Source organism: Anser anser (genome assembly GCF_964211835.1).
Source record: "Anser anser genome assembly, chromosome: 5".
Taxonomy (NCBI): Eukaryota; Metazoa; Chordata; class Aves; order Anseriformes; family Anatidae; genus Anser; species Anser anser.
The window spans coordinates 64,239,792-64,258,817 of NC_139725.1; the positions used below are offsets into that span (position 1 = coordinate 64,239,792).

At 54.0% G+C, this 19,026-nt stretch overlaps 1 protein-coding gene across 4 annotated transcripts in view; it reads right to left on the reverse strand.

Moving 5' to 3' along the window:
• ATL1 (atlastin GTPase 1) overlaps nucleotides 1-19,026 on the reverse strand; it is a 30,356-nt gene that overhangs the window by 1,364 nt on the left and 9,966 nt on the right. For 2 of the 4 annotated variants that reach the window (XM_083839185.1, XM_083839182.1), the window contains exons 2-13: nucleotides 17,138-17,385; nucleotides 16,634-16,768; nucleotides 16,082-16,186; nucleotides 15,306-15,356; nucleotides 13,856-13,912; nucleotides 9,844-9,936; nucleotides 8,745-8,883; nucleotides 6,786-6,913; nucleotides 6,037-6,093; nucleotides 5,196-5,267; nucleotides 3,445-3,876; nucleotides 1,868-1,882 (exon numbers count right to left, since the gene is read on the reverse strand). In XM_083839185.1, coding sequence (XP_083695311.1) covers nucleotides 1,868-1,882; nucleotides 3,445-3,876; nucleotides 5,196-5,267; nucleotides 6,037-6,093; nucleotides 6,786-6,913; nucleotides 8,745-8,883; nucleotides 9,844-9,936; nucleotides 13,856-13,912; nucleotides 15,306-15,356; nucleotides 16,082-16,186; nucleotides 16,634-16,768; nucleotides 17,138-17,170 — 1,317 coding nt within the window. In that variant the 5' untranslated portion in view covers nucleotides 17,171-17,385. Of the gene's footprint in view, nucleotides 1-1,867; nucleotides 1,883-3,432; nucleotides 3,877-5,195; nucleotides 5,268-6,036; nucleotides 6,094-6,785; nucleotides 6,914-8,744; nucleotides 8,884-9,843; nucleotides 9,937-13,855; nucleotides 13,913-15,305; nucleotides 15,357-16,081; nucleotides 16,187-16,633; nucleotides 16,769-17,137; nucleotides 17,386-19,026 lie in introns of all 4 variants that reach the window. The other 2 variants (XM_083839183.1, XM_083839184.1) reach the window with 2 other exon arrangements.

The window sequence follows — 19,026 nt, forward strand, 5'->3', positions numbered from 1 at the left end:
GGGCGTTTTCTGTGTGCAGCAGAGGCCGTGTTACCCGTGCTCGCAGCGACGGCGTGGCCATGGGGGGCGCGTGCCCCTCGCAGAGCTCAGTTGGGAGCAGCCACGGGACCGTGCCCAGGCCCCTCGGGTGCTGCAGCTCCCAGAGGAGTGCCACTGGGTTCCCCCCCCCCCCGCCCCAAAGCGCACCCAGGGCACAGCGCAGTGGAGACGCTGCGATGTATTTCAGGTTGCAGAGGCCTGAGGGTGAATGGGTAGCGCAGCGCCGAGCTTTTTACTTCAAACAACTTGTAATTGGGACAAATTAAAAAAAAAAAAAAAAAAAAAAAAACACCATCAGTGGTTCCTGCTGGGGAACCTGAAGACTCCTGGTGAGCTAAACATGGATTATAGTGGGGAGGGACAAGGCAGACGATGGAGAGGCGAGCTTCATCACGGGGTGATGGCTTCTTCGTGTGCACGGGGCTGTGGAGTGAAGCAGGAGGGCCCAAGGAAGCCGCAGCACAGCTGAGGGTGAGCAGAAGGCCCCGGGGTGATGCAGGGCCGCTGCCCGCGTCCCTGAGGAGCCCTAGGAAAGCCTTGGGGATACTGCCTGCAGGTGGCTGCGTTTCTAGGGCTGTGGTAGCCTGATGCAAGGGTCTTCAAGCAACGTCTCTGGGTTTCTTTATCTTCTGATGGTGTCTGAAAACCTGTCCTCATCTCCCCCCAACAGAACTTGCAGCACTTTGGGCTATTCTAGGTGGTTTTTTTGGTGCCTTCACCCTCACACAGCTGCCTTTTTCTTGGCAGGAAGGCTTTGTTCGAGAGCTCTTCACTAGCAACGAACACGTTCTGCCGTTTGCTGTAGCACAAGACAGAGCAAAGCCTCTGGCCCCAGAGGTCAGAAAAGCTCCTAGCAGCTTTGTGGGCACAGCGAGGTCCCAAAAACGGCCCCCCTGTGCTGGCCACCATGGGCCAGAACGGGTTCTTTTTACCTGCACTCCCAGAACTGTGTTCGGCACTGGCGAGAGCTGCTTCACACTCCTTGTAAGAGGCAATCCCCGCGTAACTCAGCGGCAGAGAAATGCGTCAGCACCAGGCGGGGCAGCACCAAGCTACGGCGCGGGACTAACCACGTGCACGGGAATGGTGAGGAGGCTTTTTGGTGTTTTATTTAAATGCTTCCAGGGCCCTGCCTGCGCAGCCGCACACGATGCAAGCAGGTCAGCGTTGCACCGCTGCAGTGCTCGTGCGAGGGGCGCTTTCCTCAGCTCTCGGCCCAAGGAAGAGGCTGGGGAGGCAGAATACACCTCCAAGTCCCTGAGCTCGGCTTACTCAACCCAGGATGTTGGTTTTCTTTTTTTTTTTCCCCAAAGCAGGGCACGTGGCACTGGCAGAAACACAAAGCAAAGGGCTGTGCTCGCCCAGCCTCGCTCAGCCCGAGCCATGCCTCCACGCCTGGTGCCACAAAACAAACTCACAGGCAGGGCTCAGCATGACAGGAAAGCCCCCAAACACAACTGACGGGGGGAAGGCTAAAACCCCCGCCGTAACAAACACACAGCCCCTCCTTCTACCCCAAACCCACCCAAAAAACAACCCTCCCTCAGGCTCCTGGCCGTGAAGTTGGGGTGGATGGCAGGCAGCAGCTCCGAGGGTGACGCCGGCCACGCCGGAGCCCTGCCACCAGCGAGCACCCCGCTGCGGGGCCGGGTCCCAGCTGCCACCCGGGGCCCTCCTTTCTCTACGAGCCCAAAGGCCGGGAGGCAGCCCAACGTGCATCTAACCCCGGGACGCTCTGCTGTCCCTGCGGCTCGGCCGCCCTCGAGGATTCCCCTGGGAGCCATGCGGTGCATGCCGGGGGAGAGGGGGGGAAACGAGAGCCACTTACCTCGTTTGTGCTTCCCTGGGGAGAGGCATTGGGAAAAGAAGGGGGAAGGGGGGGGGGGAAAAAGGAGAAGAAAAAAAGAAGCATCTCTGTGTATCATGCACATCCACGGAGCAAACAGCGCTCACGCCTCCAGCCAGCAGCCACCTGCCGGAGCCCCCCAGGGCAGCCTGTTTGCAGGGGGCTCCCCCCTGTCCCCTCGCAGGTCCCCGCAGGGCTCTGGCCACCCCTCCTGCTGCTGGGGACACCGTGTGCTCGCACAGGACGGAGCCACAAGGGCTCAACCCCTGCTCCCCACCTGCCTGCATCTTCCTGAAGGCTCCGTCCTGTCCTCGCTGCCGTGCTGAACCTGCCACTGGTTCCTGCACAGGGATGGGACAGCGCTGGGCTCGCACACGCCCGCATCTCCCGAGGGCACCGGAGGGATGCTCTGGATGCTGAGGCCAGGGCAGGCCAGGAGGATGCAGGCGATGATGGGCCCTTATTTCAAGCTGCTTTATTTTAAGGGCAGCCCAGCCGGGGGATGAAGACCCCGGGTGTTAGCGCCTCTCCTCCCCCGTGGCACTAAGGCCACGCAGCACGCCGCTGTGGCTGCTGGCGCTGGGGGCAGAGGCGCTGGGGGTGCGGGCAGAGCAAGGCCGGGGTGCGGGGGATGTTTTCTCACCGTGACCTTTGTTAAGGCTGGGGGAGGTTTGGCACTGCAGCCCAAACAAGCCCTTTCCGGGTTGTTTGCAAAAAGCAAAGGCAAAGAGAGGGTGAGAGGGGCTGACCCAGGAAAGCGGGGCGCAGGGCCAGAACAGGCAGGGCACGGCCCTGACCTCAGCCTCCCGCAGGCCAGGGATAGCCAAAGTCCCTGCCCGGGCCCAGGGGGCAGGAAGGGGTCTTTTCTTGGCATGCACGCACACATGCAACACACAAAACCACCACGGCCCTGAGAAAACCTCCCCGGTGGGACCCCCAGTCTGAGCTGCACCATGCCCACAGGTTTTAGAGTCCACAAACCGGCATTTTGTGATGGGTCAGACAAGCAGAAAAAAAAACAAGGCCGAACAAAATAGCTTGGGGTGAGTGCTCTGATCCCCAGCGGGACCGACACCGCTCGTCTTTGACACCGGGCAGGGTTCGGGGGGTCAGGCTCGAGCAGCCTTGCTGCTGATTCCTGCTCTCGGCCCCATCTCGCTCTGCCCATCTCTGCTGCGGCACAGGGCAGCTGTACCCAGGCCCCGTCACCGCTCCCTAAGACTTGTCCCCTCCAGCACCAGCTCCACAAACTGATCTGAAAATATTCCCCCCGCCGCTGCCCTCCCCGCTTAGAAGGCCTAAGGAACAGCCTGGAGCGCGCTGCCCTGCGGCCTGAGGACAGCCCAGCTCTTCCCTCACTGCACAAGCAGCTCAAGCAGCCGGGTCTGCCCGGGCAGGCCCTGCTGGAGCACCTAACAGCCCTAAATGCAAATGCAAAAGCCATTTCAAAGAGGAGGAACAGCCCAAGGAAACCCAACGCTTAAGCACTCGGTGTGGGGATTTGTACTGTTGTGTGCTTTTGTGTTTGTTTTTTTTAAATGAAAAGCTCTTTATCCTACCTGGTCCCATAACGCTGCGGCCACTTGGTCTATTACTGCGCCCAGTTCTCTGTACTCCCCAGAGTATCTGATATATGCCCAGGTACACAGTGTGATAAGTGTCAAGCCCATGATCATGTTGCACAGACTGGCTATGATGTCCAAGCCAATGAAGCCGGTGACTCCAGCTATCACATAAGTGATGAAGATGACCACGAAGAGCGTGGCGGGGGTGCGGGCAGCGTGGAAGATGTTCTTGCTGTCGTTGTGCTTGATGTACTGGATGTAGAGCTCGTCTATCTCGGTCTCCAGCTGCTGGAGGTAGCGGCGGCTGAACTCCTCCCCACCCATCTTCTTCACCCCGCGGAACAGCTTCACGGCCTCGTCCTTCAGCTCCAGGTGTTTGCTCTGGAGGTCGCTAGGCGCGAGGAAGGGCTTGTCCCCACCACAGACCTGCGTAGAAAACACAGCCCCATCACTGCAGAGACCTCAGCACCCTCAGCTCCTGTGCCCTGCCGCGCAAACCACGGGACCTGGGCTCTGGGGGCTCCTGTTTGGCGCAGGTAACTGAACTATCCCCTCTCCTCCCCTTAGCCCTGAGCTCCAGCTGCAGTTTTGAGACGTCCCAACACCAAAGGGCAGTGCAGGGGTTGTCCTCGCCCTCCTCTTGGCACTATTTCTTCGAGCTGCAGCTACTCAGGCACAGGTTAAAGCGGGGCCGTGGGTGTCCGTGCTGAGAAGCCGGGTCCCACGAGCCCCCTGTTCAATTTGCTCACAGCCTAAGCCAGGATCTCAGGCAACATCGAGCTACGCTGCCCGGCAGGATCTGGAGCCCCAGCATTTTCCTGTGCTGCAAACTGTGCAGCTTTTTTTTTCCTCCTGGCTTTAAGGCATAAGCACCAACACCCACCCAGAGCAGCGTGCAGATAATTCGGCCGTGTGGCTCCGCACCCCTTTCGTGCCAACGCAGCCACCTGCGACACCGGCGAACAGACCGGACACCTGGAAGTGGCCGGAGACAGGCCGAGGGCTGAGCCTCACCCTAAAACATCACAGCCATCCCTCACCAGAGCTGACAGGGCAGGGCACAGGTGAAAAGCCTGTTATAACGACTTTATCCCCTAATGAGCACCAGCCACAGCACAGGTTAAAGAATGGAACAGAACAGTTCAGTTGGAAGGGAGCTTCCATCAAGTCCAACTGCCTGAGCGCTTCAGGGCTAACCAGAAGTGAAAGCACGTTCCTGAGGGTGTTATCCAAACGCCTCCTGAGCGCTGACAGCCCTGGGGCATCAGCTGCCTCACTAGGAAGCCCGTGCCACTGCCTGACCAGCCTCACGGTGAAGGAATTTTTCCTTACGGCCAGTCTGAGCCTCTCCAGGCACAGCTTTGTGCCGTTCCCTCACGTTCTGGTCGTCACGGGCTGCGTGGTCACACAGCGCTGCTGCCCTGTTACATTAAATTTTGGGTTGCAGCTGGGGGAACTGTGTGCAGAGGACGCGAATTCAGCTGAGGCCAAAAGCTGCCATCAGATGAAAGAGCAGCCTTCTGTCAGTCACCTTCCCATGGCCTGCCACGAAACGCTGACCAGGCACTGCTCTCCCCTCGCCTGCGCGAAAGCCCCTTTTCCACCACGAACACGGGAGGGAGTCTTGCCGGGAACAGGGTTTCTGGCCACGTCCATGCAGGACGTTTTCCACCAGGAAGCCAAGCAGGGAGGTTTCTCCAGGAGGACAGGAGAGCCTGGGAAACGAGGTGCTCAGCACCACCTACCTCTTCCATTCTCCTGCTGTAGGTGTCTTTGGCAGTGGCAACTGCTGCTAAATTGTTGGCTTCTGCTGTGGCCTGCAAGAAGGGCACAAAGTTTAGCTGCAGAAAGGTGAGGTTAAGAAGTGTAATTGCAGAGAAGAGCAGCCACCAGCTGGGTGCACATGGCCCACGTGTTTTCAGCCAGGATGCACGTGTGGTGCGCGCACACAAAATTAAACAGCCCCCTTGTCTCAGCCAGCTGCACTCTCCCCAGAACCTGACCAACGCCAAATAAAATCCTTCTGTATTTACACATCCAGCATCCTCAGCCCCCCCCAGGCAAAAACCTGCATCAAGAAAGGATTCCTACCCTCCAAGCCACGGCAACAAAACCTCTGGCTGGAGCTGTGGGAAACACCAAGGAAAGAGATAAAAGGCTCAGCTGCGTGTAAACAGCTACAGCTGCAGCCTCCCGCTGAGCTGTCTGACTCGGAGCACGGAGCTGCAGCACTGTGGGCAGCTCAACACAGGGCCACGCTACCTCCGTGTGCCAGAGCACGATGCTGCCCACCTGCAGGGAATAATTTCGGCCAGGCTGAGTGCTGCTGTGTGCCTGGAGTGACCGCAGCCCGGCCGAGGTGCACGAGCCGTGCTGCCTCAACTGCTTAGCCATATCAGCCCTTCCTCAGGCTTTGAGTGACTGCCGAATACGGCCCAGAGGGATGTTTTTTGGGTTGTGCAACGAAGACACTTGAAACAAAATCACAAAGGCTCGCAGTGCTGCACTGGCTGGACTCTCTGACAATTAACTGGAAATCGATGGCAGTCGCAGCGCACGGATGCCCACCAGCTCACCCTCACGTACCTGCAGCATGGACTTTGGGTGCGGCAGTTCTTCCCCTTGGTAGATCTTTATGTACGCCTGCAAAACAGTGCACAGAAACACGGGATCAATCGGCTGCAGCATGCACTAGCGACACGCAAACACCTCCACCCAGTTCCAGACGCAGCATTAACAGGATGGTAAGAGCACGGAAGAGGAGGAGGGGGTTCCTGGCACAAGATGGCTTCAGCAGGGGCTGCTCTGTCGAAAAAAGGCAAGCAGCACGGCGCAAGGTCGATTCCTTGGGTGGCATGGGTCACTCACTCAAGGCTCACACTCCACCGCTTACTCTAAGTATCTATACCACAGGATTTGCACCTACCTCCGTCCTTCACCGAAGGAGAAGGAACCAGAGTCAGGTAGCCCTGGAGAGTAGGTGGTGAGAATTACTCACTGATATCTTGCATCAAAATGTCGCAGTAGTCATGACAACAAAATTATTTTTTTTCCCAAAGGCAACGGGTATGCGGCCCTCAGCCTACCTCCCCCCGGGCCGCAGGTCTCCGTGGTGGGGTAAGAGCCCTGGCACCTTTTCGGCTTACTGCATGGCCAAATACACAGCTCTGAGGTGTTTGCTCAATGCACCAATGGAGCCAGCACTATTAGGCTAGACCAAGATCCCTTCCTCCAGCCAACAAGCGCCAGCTTGTCTGCTGCTGCTTTCCCCTTCCATTAGAAGTGCAAACGTGCTGCAAACAAATAAGCCCAGTTTCTCTTGAATAAGCCAATACCTTAAAATACTCCACAAGGCCTCGACAGGTGATGTGGTTTCCATTGATCTCCTTAACGTCCAGGCTCTCGGGACTAAGAAGCCAAGGAATCAAAATCTTCAAGTTCTTGATGAACTCATCGTCTATTTCTGGAAACAAACCCAACGTCATCAGAACCGGCCCTCAGTCAGACTTGTGCTTCCGTGTGCACTCCCATCAAAGACGGGAGACTCGAGCCAGGACACCAGCTCAGACACCCTGTAATTTAGTGATGTGAGCGCTCAGAAATGATCGCGGCCCCAGTGAAGTTGTTACTTAACCCACAAAGATCATACAGCTGTGCGTATACCCATAAACCAGCTTCATTGTCTCAAAAACGGCTGCACAAACGCAAATGCGACTGCACGGGGAAGAAAATGCTTTTGCTGATGACACAGGTAATGCACATCAACACTGGCAGCCAGAGAACAGCGCCTCCGTGCCAAGGCAAATACGCTCTTTGCAAAGCATGATCTTGAGTATACAGCACGGAAACGTGCTGTGCCTTCCCTCTGCACTGCTCTGTGGCACCCATAGTGGGAATCTTCAGCCAGGGCTTAGGCTTTGGCTCTTCTGTGCCAGCAGGTAGGATTTCCCGTGCCCAGTTCTCAGTCCCCTGTGCACCCATGTGTCAGATTCTCATTGCAAAGTATTTTAAAGCTATTGAAAATCATAAGGCTCTCAGCACAAACGCACTAAGAACTCCTGCAGGTGACGGCATTTACACTGCCCCCTCGGACAGCCCTCGGTGCAGGGCTCAGGAATGGGCACAGCCTCTGCTCCCCCAGCGTGTCCCCTCACTGAAGTGCCCCATGGGCTTGTGTCACCTCGAGGGAGGCAGGCTCGTTGCCTAACAGTCACTTCTATGGCTTCAGAGTGCCTCACATCCATTACTGCTATTTAAATGAAACTGTAGACGTGAAAGCAATGCAACATCTGGGCATCTGGAAGGTAACGAGAGAGGGGAAGTTTCCCCACGTTTCCCCTCAGAGGGCACAAAAAGCTGAGTACAGCTCTAAAGGAACAAGAAAATGCTGTCGAGATGCTGACAACTCCCAGGCCAGTTCTGCACACACCACTTGTTAATTGCCGCTTAGCACCTGAAATTTAAGGGGGAACTAATAGAAACCAGTTCGGTTTCCACCAGAGCCTGCACTGTTGCTAGTTAGCACGGAGTTTGCCAGAAGGACATGTCTGATCACTAGCCAAAACCAGAAAAAGTAACTTCTTTCTGTCTGGTAATTTATTTTAAGTGAATAACAGCCACTTTCTCTATTGCTCAGAGACTGCAAGCAGCCTGTGAGCAGAGATGCTGGTAAGCAGCTGATTCACAACAAATTGAAAATCCACAGCACGCGGCTCCTTTCAGGGTAGAGAATCCTACCTTGGCTTTTTTTTCCTTCGTATTTATTTTTACCTATGAACTAAGTCTGCCCTGCAGGGAAACCATTGATCAGATAAGTCAGGAGGATTAAATATTCCTTGGAAAGCTTTTCAAAGTGAAATAACGTTCCTCTGAGAGCACGTGTAATCGGCCTGCCACCCTGCGCAAGCACAAGCCTGCCGTGCAGCGACCAGTCCGCACAGCTCTGCGTCTGTGCCCAACTGCAGGTGAGGCACAGGAATTAATTGCAGGCTTAGCATCACGTCCATAAAAATCATCTCACCTGCCCTTCCCCATTCGCCTATCAGCCATCTGTTGGCAGGGCTTGTTGTCAGCGAATGTGAGCTCACGCTAAGGTTAAAAGCATCTGGCGAAGAGCAGGTAGCTGGCTGTGCTCAGAGGCATGGGCTGAGCACGTGTATGTAGTTGGGAAGAGGATTCAAGTCCTCTTCCAGAAGCCCTTTCATGGAAAATACTCAGAAATGCTTCAGGAGTCAGTGGGACAGTCTGTCAGGGCATCTAAGGCACCAGTTTAAAAGCAGACCTTCGCCTCGTACCTTTCAGCTTTCCGTCGAAGTTAGGATTGGTGGCTACCTTCAGGCCGGGGTGGGGTAAGAGGAAGCAGGAGATCTTGGTGAAGCAGGAGTGGATGTGCTTTCTGACATTCTGCAGTTCTTCGTGCTGATTTCCTGAGACCTGCGAGAGATCAGTTTGGGGTCAGGTTCCCTTCGGATGCAGACAGAGGTGACGCCGGGGTGCCAAGAGCACGGGGTACATCGCACTGTGGCTGCTCACAACAGGAAGGAGCCAGCCAGGACGTCCCTGCGGAGCACGCTGCATGAGCACCAAGACAGGGCTCCTCCAGCGACCAAGGAGCTGGCCTATCTCTGACCACACGCCCTGGGGCATGTCATTATCGTTGGGAAAATGTGCGTGTCTGTGCATGACCGGAATACAAAAACATTTGGGATTTCCCACTAGGGCCTTTCTCGTCTCCCCTTTAATTAGGTCTCTCCACTACCAAATCGCCCATGCATTTCCTGATTAACCCCACTGGAGCCTTCGCCCATCGGTTTAACCGTGCAGCTACCTGTTACTGAAGCGTTATTCCCGGTCCCAGGAACCTCCCAAGCCCCATAACTGAAGAAAGCAGCACGGGACCCTCCAGCCCAGCTGGGCTTTGGGGCACCACCAGCAGCCCTCTTCCGAGCACGGCGAAAGGGAGCCCGGCCTTCAGCAGAAGGCTAGCCAGGAGACCTCAGCCCCCCGCTGACCACGGCAAGGAAAAGTTAACCTCCTAAAACGCCTCTTCTGTGATTTTAAGGCACGGGATTGGCAAGCGTAAGCGTCTCCACCTCACACCCGACCAACCAACCCTGCGGCCTCCCTAGTGCCGGTGCCCCGCGCCCCGTCCCTGCTCCCTGCCCAGGATCGGGCTCTCCAGTGCCAGCTTTCCCCCAAGGTCTCACCCTTGTGCCCACACACTCTTGGCCCATGCAGGCGAGGACAGCATACCGCCACCAGGGCACAAGCCAGGTTTGCCTCTCCTCCTCCATCACCCATGAGCACACAACCCTGGCCAGCACCGGACCGCTCGCGCAGCCGCGCAAGCCCACGTGGAAATCGTTGAGGAAATCCAGATCAGAAAGAACAAACCTTGAGACGTTTTTCCAAAAACTTTGCACCGCCATCGGATCCATAGGAAAACTCGTAAGGGAAGCTCCAGTCGCGCACGAGGAATATAAGGGACTAGAAGACAGAAACACGTCCACGTCAGTGCCACACGACAGGAACCCAACCACCGCCGCTCGGCTGCACGTTATCAGGAGGGTTTTGAGAGGGAGGCCGGGGCCTCTACCACCATCGCTCGCAGCAGCCCGGATGGATGACAATTTGGTTCCCGAGCTTGAAAAATAAGAGTCAATCATTTCCACTGCAAAACAAGAAAGAGGTTTTTGCTAACCAGGACAAAAGGCAACGAGCTCCCTAATTCCAGCCACATTTAGTTCCATCCTATGGGAATTTCACAGGCTCATTTTTTCAGCCGTTTTCACTGGGCAGCTTTCCAGACAGACTTTTAATGAGAAGCATATGTAGGATAACGAGGGTGAATAAGTAATTGCTGGCTTTTGTAATCTTTATTGAGGCAGTCGAATTTCTATTCAATGAATAAATAAATACCAGCACGGTCAACGTCTAATTTTTTTCCGAAAATCGTTTTCAGAAGAAATCACGCCTCCAGTGCCTCATCTACGCAAGAAAGCTACGTCCCACAGAAGGGCTGCAGGGGCTGCAGAGGGAAGCCCTGAAAGCAGAAGCCCCGAGTGGCCTGGCAGAGGTGCCAGGGCTTCTCCTACATATATGAATAAGCCAGTCAGTAAGCGGAATGCATTTCAGTGGAATTTCCCTAAAACTTGCCTACGTTTAAAACAAAGATTATGGGGAGGGAGGGAAAATATTTCATCTCCTTAATTAAAACATAAAACATCAGGGAGAAAAAAAAAAAAAAAAAAGAAGAAGAGGAGAACAGTGAGTTGGCCATTCCTAGAGGCATTACAAGCCCCAGCAAATGTCCACAGCTAGCTCTTCCAGGATATGCTGTTCTTTCTGAGACTGCAAGATCCTTAGGAGGCATGACCATGTTTAGGACTTTTCCACAAACGCATTATGCACTCGTTGTACTGTTTGGATTGGGAGCTATTATCCTTTTTTTCTAAAGCAAAATCGTTGCCGACACGCTGCCCGTATCCCACCTAATGTCCCCCCTCGCCAAGGCACGGCGACCTGGCGGCAGCTGGCGCGGCACACGCGGTTCTCCGTGGGCACAAGGCGACCACACAGTGGGAGGAGAGAGTGAAGGGAAATGTTCATTTTCCACGGCCGAGAGCTGCTTCCTTTCCGGCTGCATCCATTCGACTATCTCGCTATCGGCACTTCCAGAGCACTCCCTGCTTGGCAGCATTCTCCTGTATGAGCTTTTTTTTCCAAAACCCTCCTTTCCAGACTCGTATATTTTAAGGACAAAGGAGATTCATTGAGTTTGACTTACAGGCCTAGAGCCTCGCCCAAGCAACTCAAGCTGCACTGCCTTCTGCAGAGAGCTGTCTTGGTCTGAAGAGCCCAAGTGAGGGCTGCAGGCTGCGAAAGGCTCAGCCTCTGGCGCTCTCCCGGACAGACCAAGGTCCGTGCTCGGTGTCTCGCTGTTCCCCCGATGTCTGACCACTCTGTAGCAGTCGCTCTGAAGATCCCTTTTCAAGATGTCCTCCGCAGGGACAGGCCGACCCCATGATGCTCACCTGGCCACGTCGCCAGCGATCCTTCCACCAACATCTATCTCAGCTGCAAGGGTTACTGCCAGTCCTTTGATATTTTCCTTCAGATCGTTAACGGAGATTGCAATGAATCAGAGAGGCCCTGGGGGGAGCCCCAAGGAAGCACTTCTGAAGGATGATGATTCCCTATTAAAATTAGTTCAGCGTTCTCAGTCATCTATCAGTTAATGGGTTTTTAATCCGTTTACACGGATTAAAACAGACAATGCTGACTTGGTATGTTGTTCGCTTTATTTTTAATCAGCATTGTATGGAGATAAGGCGTACAGAAGGCAGAATACCATGGTGATAGTTACTTTTATCAACCAAACTTGTGGTCTTTTTAAAAATTGATACTGGGATTGCTTGACAAGACTTACTATCTGCAAAACTGCGTGACTTGACATCAATTGCGGTCTTTGGTGAAATCACAGGCTATTATCCAGTCCTAATGACTTAAGCATATTTAAAAGTGTCTCATTACAGCCTTCTTCTTACTGATGGAGTAGGAAGTATTTCACTTTCACTGTAATATTTGGCTGCATTATCCTGGTACTTTCTAAATAAGGAACAGAAATATTTATTTAATGTCTGGCTTTTTCTGTACCATGTTACGATTTTCTCCTAGCTCTTACTACAAGTCATATACTTTTACTGGTAGCTTTAACAAGGTTTATCAGTCATCTGCCCACGCTAGCATCCAATATATACTCAAAGCTCTCCAAAATCTCAATTTGTCCATTTGTTGTATTTTTTAACCTTTTAATTTTATTCCCACTTCCTGACCGCAGCCACCTTATAAACCCCTTACGCCTTCCAGGATGATGGTGTGGCCAGCAGTTCTCTTTTTATGCTGGAAAGCAAAAGTAAAATAGCTGTAACCCACCCCCAATTATTACTTGCATTTTTATAGCATGTTTTTACTCGCCGTTGTTTTTCACTCTGGGAAGCTCACAAAACCCCCATCCAGCCACCAGCTTGCCCCCTGTGGATGGAAGCTAGAAGTCGGAGCAAGCCATCGGGACTGCCAGAGGGCACCTGGTTAAGGAAACAACCTGTACAGGATGCCCCACAGAAGGCGTCTTCCTGCGTGGCATTGCAATCATGCAGAGGATAAGCAGCCCTGCTGCTGGAGCTCTGGAGCCCCACAGTTGCACCAGGACACGTGGGGGTCTCCCAGCAGCACTCCCTCCATCCCTGCTGGCCCCGCTTCCTGGCCTAAACCCACTGCCCACGATCCCCAAATCTTCCAAATCTCTTCAATCGCCTTCCCAGCCTCCCAGGGGCACAGGACTTGGTACAGCCATTATCAAAGTTGTACAAAACCACGACTTGTTCTGTTACAAGTCCGCAGTTACAGTGAGCTGCTGAACCACCCTACCCAACAGCAGCTGCTACAGCCACCCCATGGACTCCTAACCCCCTTCCTTCCACTTCTTTCCATCCACATTCGTGGAAGGGGCTGTCACAGCCCATCCCCTCCTGCCATCCTGAGCTGCTTGTAACCCTGGCATCCAGCAAGCCTTTTGCCCGACATTCTCCCTCTTCCGAGTGCCAGCTTTTCACAGGTTGGGAAGCAGATGTTGCTTATTTGAAGCTAAAATCCCACTTAAACCAAGCCTTCCCACAGCTCTGCTGCCACCCGCAAGTGCTCTGAGCTAATCCCTGTCCTTCTCTCCGCCAAGAGCAGGGATTCCGGGGGCAGGTGGCTCCAAGCCTCTGACAGCAAAGGCTGGGCAGAGAGCATTACAAACCTGGCAGTGCATTCATTATGCAGCTCTGCCACAAAACCTGCCTGCTTTCTGAGCCCAGCAGGACGAGGCAGAGCCGTGGGGACAGCTGCCTGCACAGTCCCTGCTCTCTCCCTCCTTCAGCTGGGGGCATTGCAGCACTGCATGCACAGCTCCCCGAGGACGAGCATGGCTTGTATCTGGGAGCAGGGCCCTGCCAGGACGCAGCTGATGCCACACAGCTCTCATTGCATTTCACCCGACGCCTTTTGTCCCCCCGAACAAAGCCTCCCACAGATAACAGCTTCCAGCTGCATCCAGACCTGCTGGGCGAGGAGGCTGCTGCAGGGCTCGGCGGAGCTGCCAACAACAAAGGTTCGGAGTGGAAAGAAAGAGGGATATTGGATGTATTCAGAAACCTCCTTGGGGGCAAGGAAACATAAAGCCCTTCCTTTGCTTCAGCAGAGCCAGACTGCAGGCCTCCCTTTCTCCTCCCCGTCCTACAAACTGCAGTGACACCTCGTGGCGAAGCCAACCGGCTCAGGGCCAAGCCACCTCCAGCAGCAGGAGGCACGGTGGTCAGGACCCTCTACTCACCTGGAAATGTGGCCAGGACCCTCTACTCACCTGGAAAGGTTTCAGGAACGTTTCCTCCATGGCCAGCCGTCCGTACTCGGTGAAAAGCTGGAGAGAAAAAGCAAGGAACAGCAGGACTTTTAGCTCCCCAGCCTACACGCAGGGCATACAGCTGTGGCCACACAGGCACAAGCAGCAAGGCACAGTTGTTGATTTGGGGCAAAAAACACTATTTGCAGAGCTGGAACCGAGACTGGCTGGCTGTGTGGTTTTGGTTCCCATTTAGAGGCAGATGGAGCTGTTAGGGACAATCACCATGCTAAGCCCTTACATGAAAGATCTCGCCTAGAGTTTCTGGCTGCCAAATATGTGAAAAACGGCTCGAATCAGCTGCTTGCCGTTGCTTTCATACCAACCAGAAACTTCACGTGCCAGAGGGGACTGCTGGAGCCCAGCTCTCTTTAAACACTCCAGGAAGAAGCGGAAATGAATTCAGAAATAAGTACTTTCCCTGCAAACCCCCACTGTGCAGACTGTAAGATCAGCCTACCAGCAAGATTTGAAGGCTCTCCAGTCCCTCTGGACTGTAATTTCTAAGCGAAGGCACCAATAATGTATTTCACAGATGCCTAAAAATGGGTCAACATATTAAGCAATAATGGCCTAAAATTCAAACTGAAAGATCAGATTTGCACTGGGTAAGTTCAACATCTAAAAGGTATTATTGTTTAACAATATTTACTGACTGAAACAGTACAGAACTCTTCTGATTTTTCCAGGCGGACTTCTGCTTTCCTTTCCTTTTCCTTAAGCTACTGAAAAAAAACTAACCAGTCAAACAGCCACCCAAACAAAAAAGTGTAAGTAGAGGTGATACCAGGAGATGGGCAGGACAAGAGTGCCACAGAAAAAAAAAAAAAAAAGAGGAAAAAAAAATAACAACCTTAGCTGCTTGTCTCCAACAAGCAGGGTTGTAATTATCCTTATGGGTCATCTGTATTGAGCCAGTACCAGATGTCAATATCCAAGTTTATAAACCAGTACCGAACTTATTTGGGTTTCTCAATCAAAAGGTCCTATCATGTGGTGTGAACAGTGTAAATTCTACCTTCAGTTTCCCACTCACTTAAGTCAAAGGAGCACTTTTACTGCCCCCGCTCAAGGCACGCTCCAAATATGTCGCACAAGTAACAGAGCCTCCATTTTAAACACAAGACCCTGCTGCTTCCCTACGGGGCCTGACTCTGCTCCTGGCGAGTGTCCCACTGCCTGTCCTGCCAAACGGCCCAGGCCCCAAGCAGGTGTGCTACAAGAGCACAGGCAATACAGGTTTCAGTCCCAAGCGACTGTTCCTCCACGCCCCTGAGCCAAAGTGAAAGCTGGGAAACTCAGAGACCCTCCTGTGGCTCCAAACACACCTTTCAAGCACAATGCAGCTTGTAAGTGAGGAGCATAATGCAGGCCCCCCAGTAACACGGAGCAGCAGGACAAGGGTACTTACCTGCAGGTGCTGCAGATCATCCTCCTGCACGTTCTGGGACAAGTTATAAACCTGCATGTGAAAACAGAAACTTCAGAGCACTCAGAATGGCCTGTCCCTTAGGCCAGTGCATAGTTTGGTGTGGTTAAAGCTCATGACATGACCACAGGAACACAGCCACAGGCCCAGGTGGCCTCTGAAGCTGTTACAAGACAGGCCCCAAGCACAGCTGTACTACTGGGTAGACACAGACAGACAAACAGACGTAGCAAAACATGCCAGCATGGGAGCAGCAAGGGCTGTCGTGCCCCAGCCAGGAAGGCTGTCAGGTCCAAATGATGCGTCTCCTCCTCCATTTATGTGTTGAACTCTGTATCAAGACCCAGCTTCCATCCTGTTAATGCTGCTCTCCGGAAGCAAAGAGCAGAAGGCAAGAGGGGAAGCCCAAACAGACCTTGCAGTAACCACCTGCTGTGTGGCTGCCCCCAGCCCAAAGGTTTGTCCAGCAGCACCGAGACAAAAGCACACTCAGCTTGCCACACCAAGGTCGCTTCCTCTCTGGTAGCTGGGTATAAAGGGGTGCATCTGCTGCCGGCCCTGCTCTTGGGGTGAGATGAAGAAATGAGACTGTTCCCTGGGATGGTGGAGTCACCCCTGCACTCAGTGCAGCCACCATGATGGCCTTTATCTCTCCCACCAAAGGTCCCAGCTGCCTGCTGCATTAGGCTGGTGCCAAGCTGCTGGTTTTTAGCCACTACCTTTAAGGAACTGTTTCCTGGAGACACCCCCATTCTTACCTGTATCGAGCTGATCATTGTGCTAAGGGCAAACACGGTGGCCGAATCCCGCAGGGTGGACTGGCTGTCAAAGGTCCCCTGCGTGTCCATCAGCAGCACTGCAACCTGACAGGCAGAAAGCTCCAGGTCAGCTTGGATGCACCCGTTCCGCATCTGCACCCAAGCAAAAACACTCTCAAATGCCAACAGGGTGGGTGGGTAAACGCCAGCTGTGTTGTCGTGTGGGGAATCTCACTGCTCATGCCTCAGACTTGCAGACAGTGGAGGACAAAGGAAAAGAAATAAACTCTGACGAGTCCAGAGTTGGAGAGACACCCAGAGAGTATATCAGGGACACAGGGGAACACCAAGACGTCATATTGCTCAGTGCATTGAATTATGCTAAATTCAGGATATGGTATGCTAAATTAGGGATATGGTATCAAGACCTCACTTCACACAAGTATTTGAGACACCCTTGGCAAGGCAGGGGAGTCTTACAAAAGCTGGAGCAGCAAGATGAGCTGACCGGCAACAGAGGGCTAAAAAAACATGCAGCAGAAAAGCAAATACCTTTTTACCATCAGGCTTGTCCACCAGGAAAACCTCGCTCCATATCTGAATGCCAGTCGTCTCCCGCTCAGACCCTCCCCTCCAGGAGAAACCAGTCAGAGGCTCGTTGTAATCTCCAACCCAGTCCACAGCTTCCTGCAGGTGGGAACAGAAGAAGTGCTGAAGTTCTCATCCCACTTCGGTTTTACACCTTTCCTCTGTGCTGCCTCACCCAGCACTGGAGAGAGGCAGCCCCCCCAAGAGAGGTTTCCCACAGGGCAGTAAATGTGAGCATCTCTGCTCCAAAGCCAGGAAAAGCAGAGTCTCACTGGAGACCCACTAGTGCATGGCGTTGTGGAAGTACCTGCTCTATTTTATTTTGTGAGGCCTCATGTTAAAGAGAGGCTTGAGCACCTCTAGAGCACCGAGCCAGTGTCCTGCCCAGCTCCTCCCCGGGCAGCACACGGGAGCAATGAGCAGCAGCACCGTACCTGCGGGAAGAGCCCCCTGCAGCTGCAGCCGTACCTTGTTGTACATGTACCGCAGCATGAAGTCCATCAGGAACGACTTTCCTTTCCTAAAAGCTCCAGCAACGGACACAGCCACGACCTCTTTATCTCTGACAGCCTCTGAGAGCAGGATGCGGTTGAGCGCAGCTTCGTCCAGTTCAAAGGAATGGTCATCTTTGACGATGAGGACTTGCACCGGTCCTGCCTTCCTCACAGACTCCTCCTCCTCCGAGCTCCACTCGTAAGTCTTCTCTGCAAAACTACCTGCACAAACAGTGAGACAAGAGCTGTTTGGTTCCTTCTGCAATGCACAGAGTCACAGGGGGCAGGGCTGGACAGGGCCCTAAGAGGTCAGTTAGCCCAAATACCACCCCAAGACGGCATAACTCAGAGCAGATGTCTGTCCCACATTCCCCAGACATTTTGGTGGAGCCACCCAGCTGTCAGCATGCCCACCCCTCCCAGCAGCCAGGGAGCTTGCTGGGATCCTCCTGGACAAATATTCCTGTTAGTTTTTTTTTCCTACAAGAGCTGACATGAAGAACAGATTGTTCTCTTCTTACCTGCAACATCTTACGTACACAAAGACCGTCCTAGCATCTCCATTAGCCTCAACAAATGCCAGACCACCTTCCTTAGCCTTCTCTCTGCTAGGCAGGAGAACTCCAAGCCCCTGACGATCATCCCTTGCTGACTACACTGTTGTCCTGGTTTTGACTGGAATTTTCCTCCCAGTGTCTGGTGTGGTGCTGTGTTTGGGATTCAGGATGAGAATAACGTTGGTAGCACACCGATGGTTCAGCTGTTGCAGAGCAGTGCTTACACTAGGTCAGGGACTTGGGGCTTCTCGTGCTGCCCTGCCAGCGAGGAGCTGGGGGCGCACAGGGAGCCGGGAGGGGACAGAACCGGGACAGCTGACCCCAACTGGCCAGGGGGACGTCCCCATGCCACGTGGCATCATGCAGAGCCATAAAACTGGGGGACTTGGCCGTGCGGGGCTGCCACTGCTTGGGGTCTGGCTGGGCATCGGGTGGTGGGTGGTGGGTTATGGTGCTGTGAATCACTTGTTTCGTGTGTTCTCTTATTATTACTATTATTATTATCATCCCTTCCTTTTCTGTCTTATTAAGCTGTCTTTACCTTAACCCACGAGTTTTGCCTTTTTTGTTTCCCCAATTCTCTCCCCCACAACAACAAGGGGGCAGCCTGTGTGGCGCTGAGCTGGGTTACGCCACCGATGCCTGAGCACCCGGCTGCTCTCGGTGCTCTCCTCCAGACACTGCCCACCAGGCCCTTCCCGGAGGCTCCTCAGACATGGGTGCAGCACTTGAGCTGAGGCACGCAAGCACCTCACAGATCCATCACGGACTGCCTGCATGCATCCTATGTGGCCGCCGTTTCTGTAGCAACGGCTCAGCGCAGGGGCCTGCTCCATCTGCAGGCCGCACTGACGCTCTCAGCGCAACCCGCTGCTCCTGTAACCTGCCCGACAGACCGCTTCCCCCAGCCTTAGGACGGCACACGTGGGTGCCCAGCACCCAGTTACTGCCATCCTGCACCCAGACACTGCCATCCCCGCTCGGTTCCCCGGGACGAGGGTGCTGCTGATGGCAGCTCCTCGGTTTGGGCCTTGTTCACCGACAGCCGCCCGGCGGTTCAGCAAGCGCAGGCCAGCTCCTGTAATTTTCCTTTCATTGTCCCCCGACTTCCCAGCACAGGAAAGGAAAGCCGAAGGTGATTAATCACGCTGCTCAGCTCACCTACGGCCACGTAAAATCTCCTCACCAGCGGGGAAGGGAGCGTGCAGTGGAAAGTTTCCCCTCATTTCTGCAAAAAGTCCCCAGGTCACTGGCTCAGGCTGCAAGTTTCCGAGCACAGGAGCCTGAAGCCTCTGTTTCAGACCCT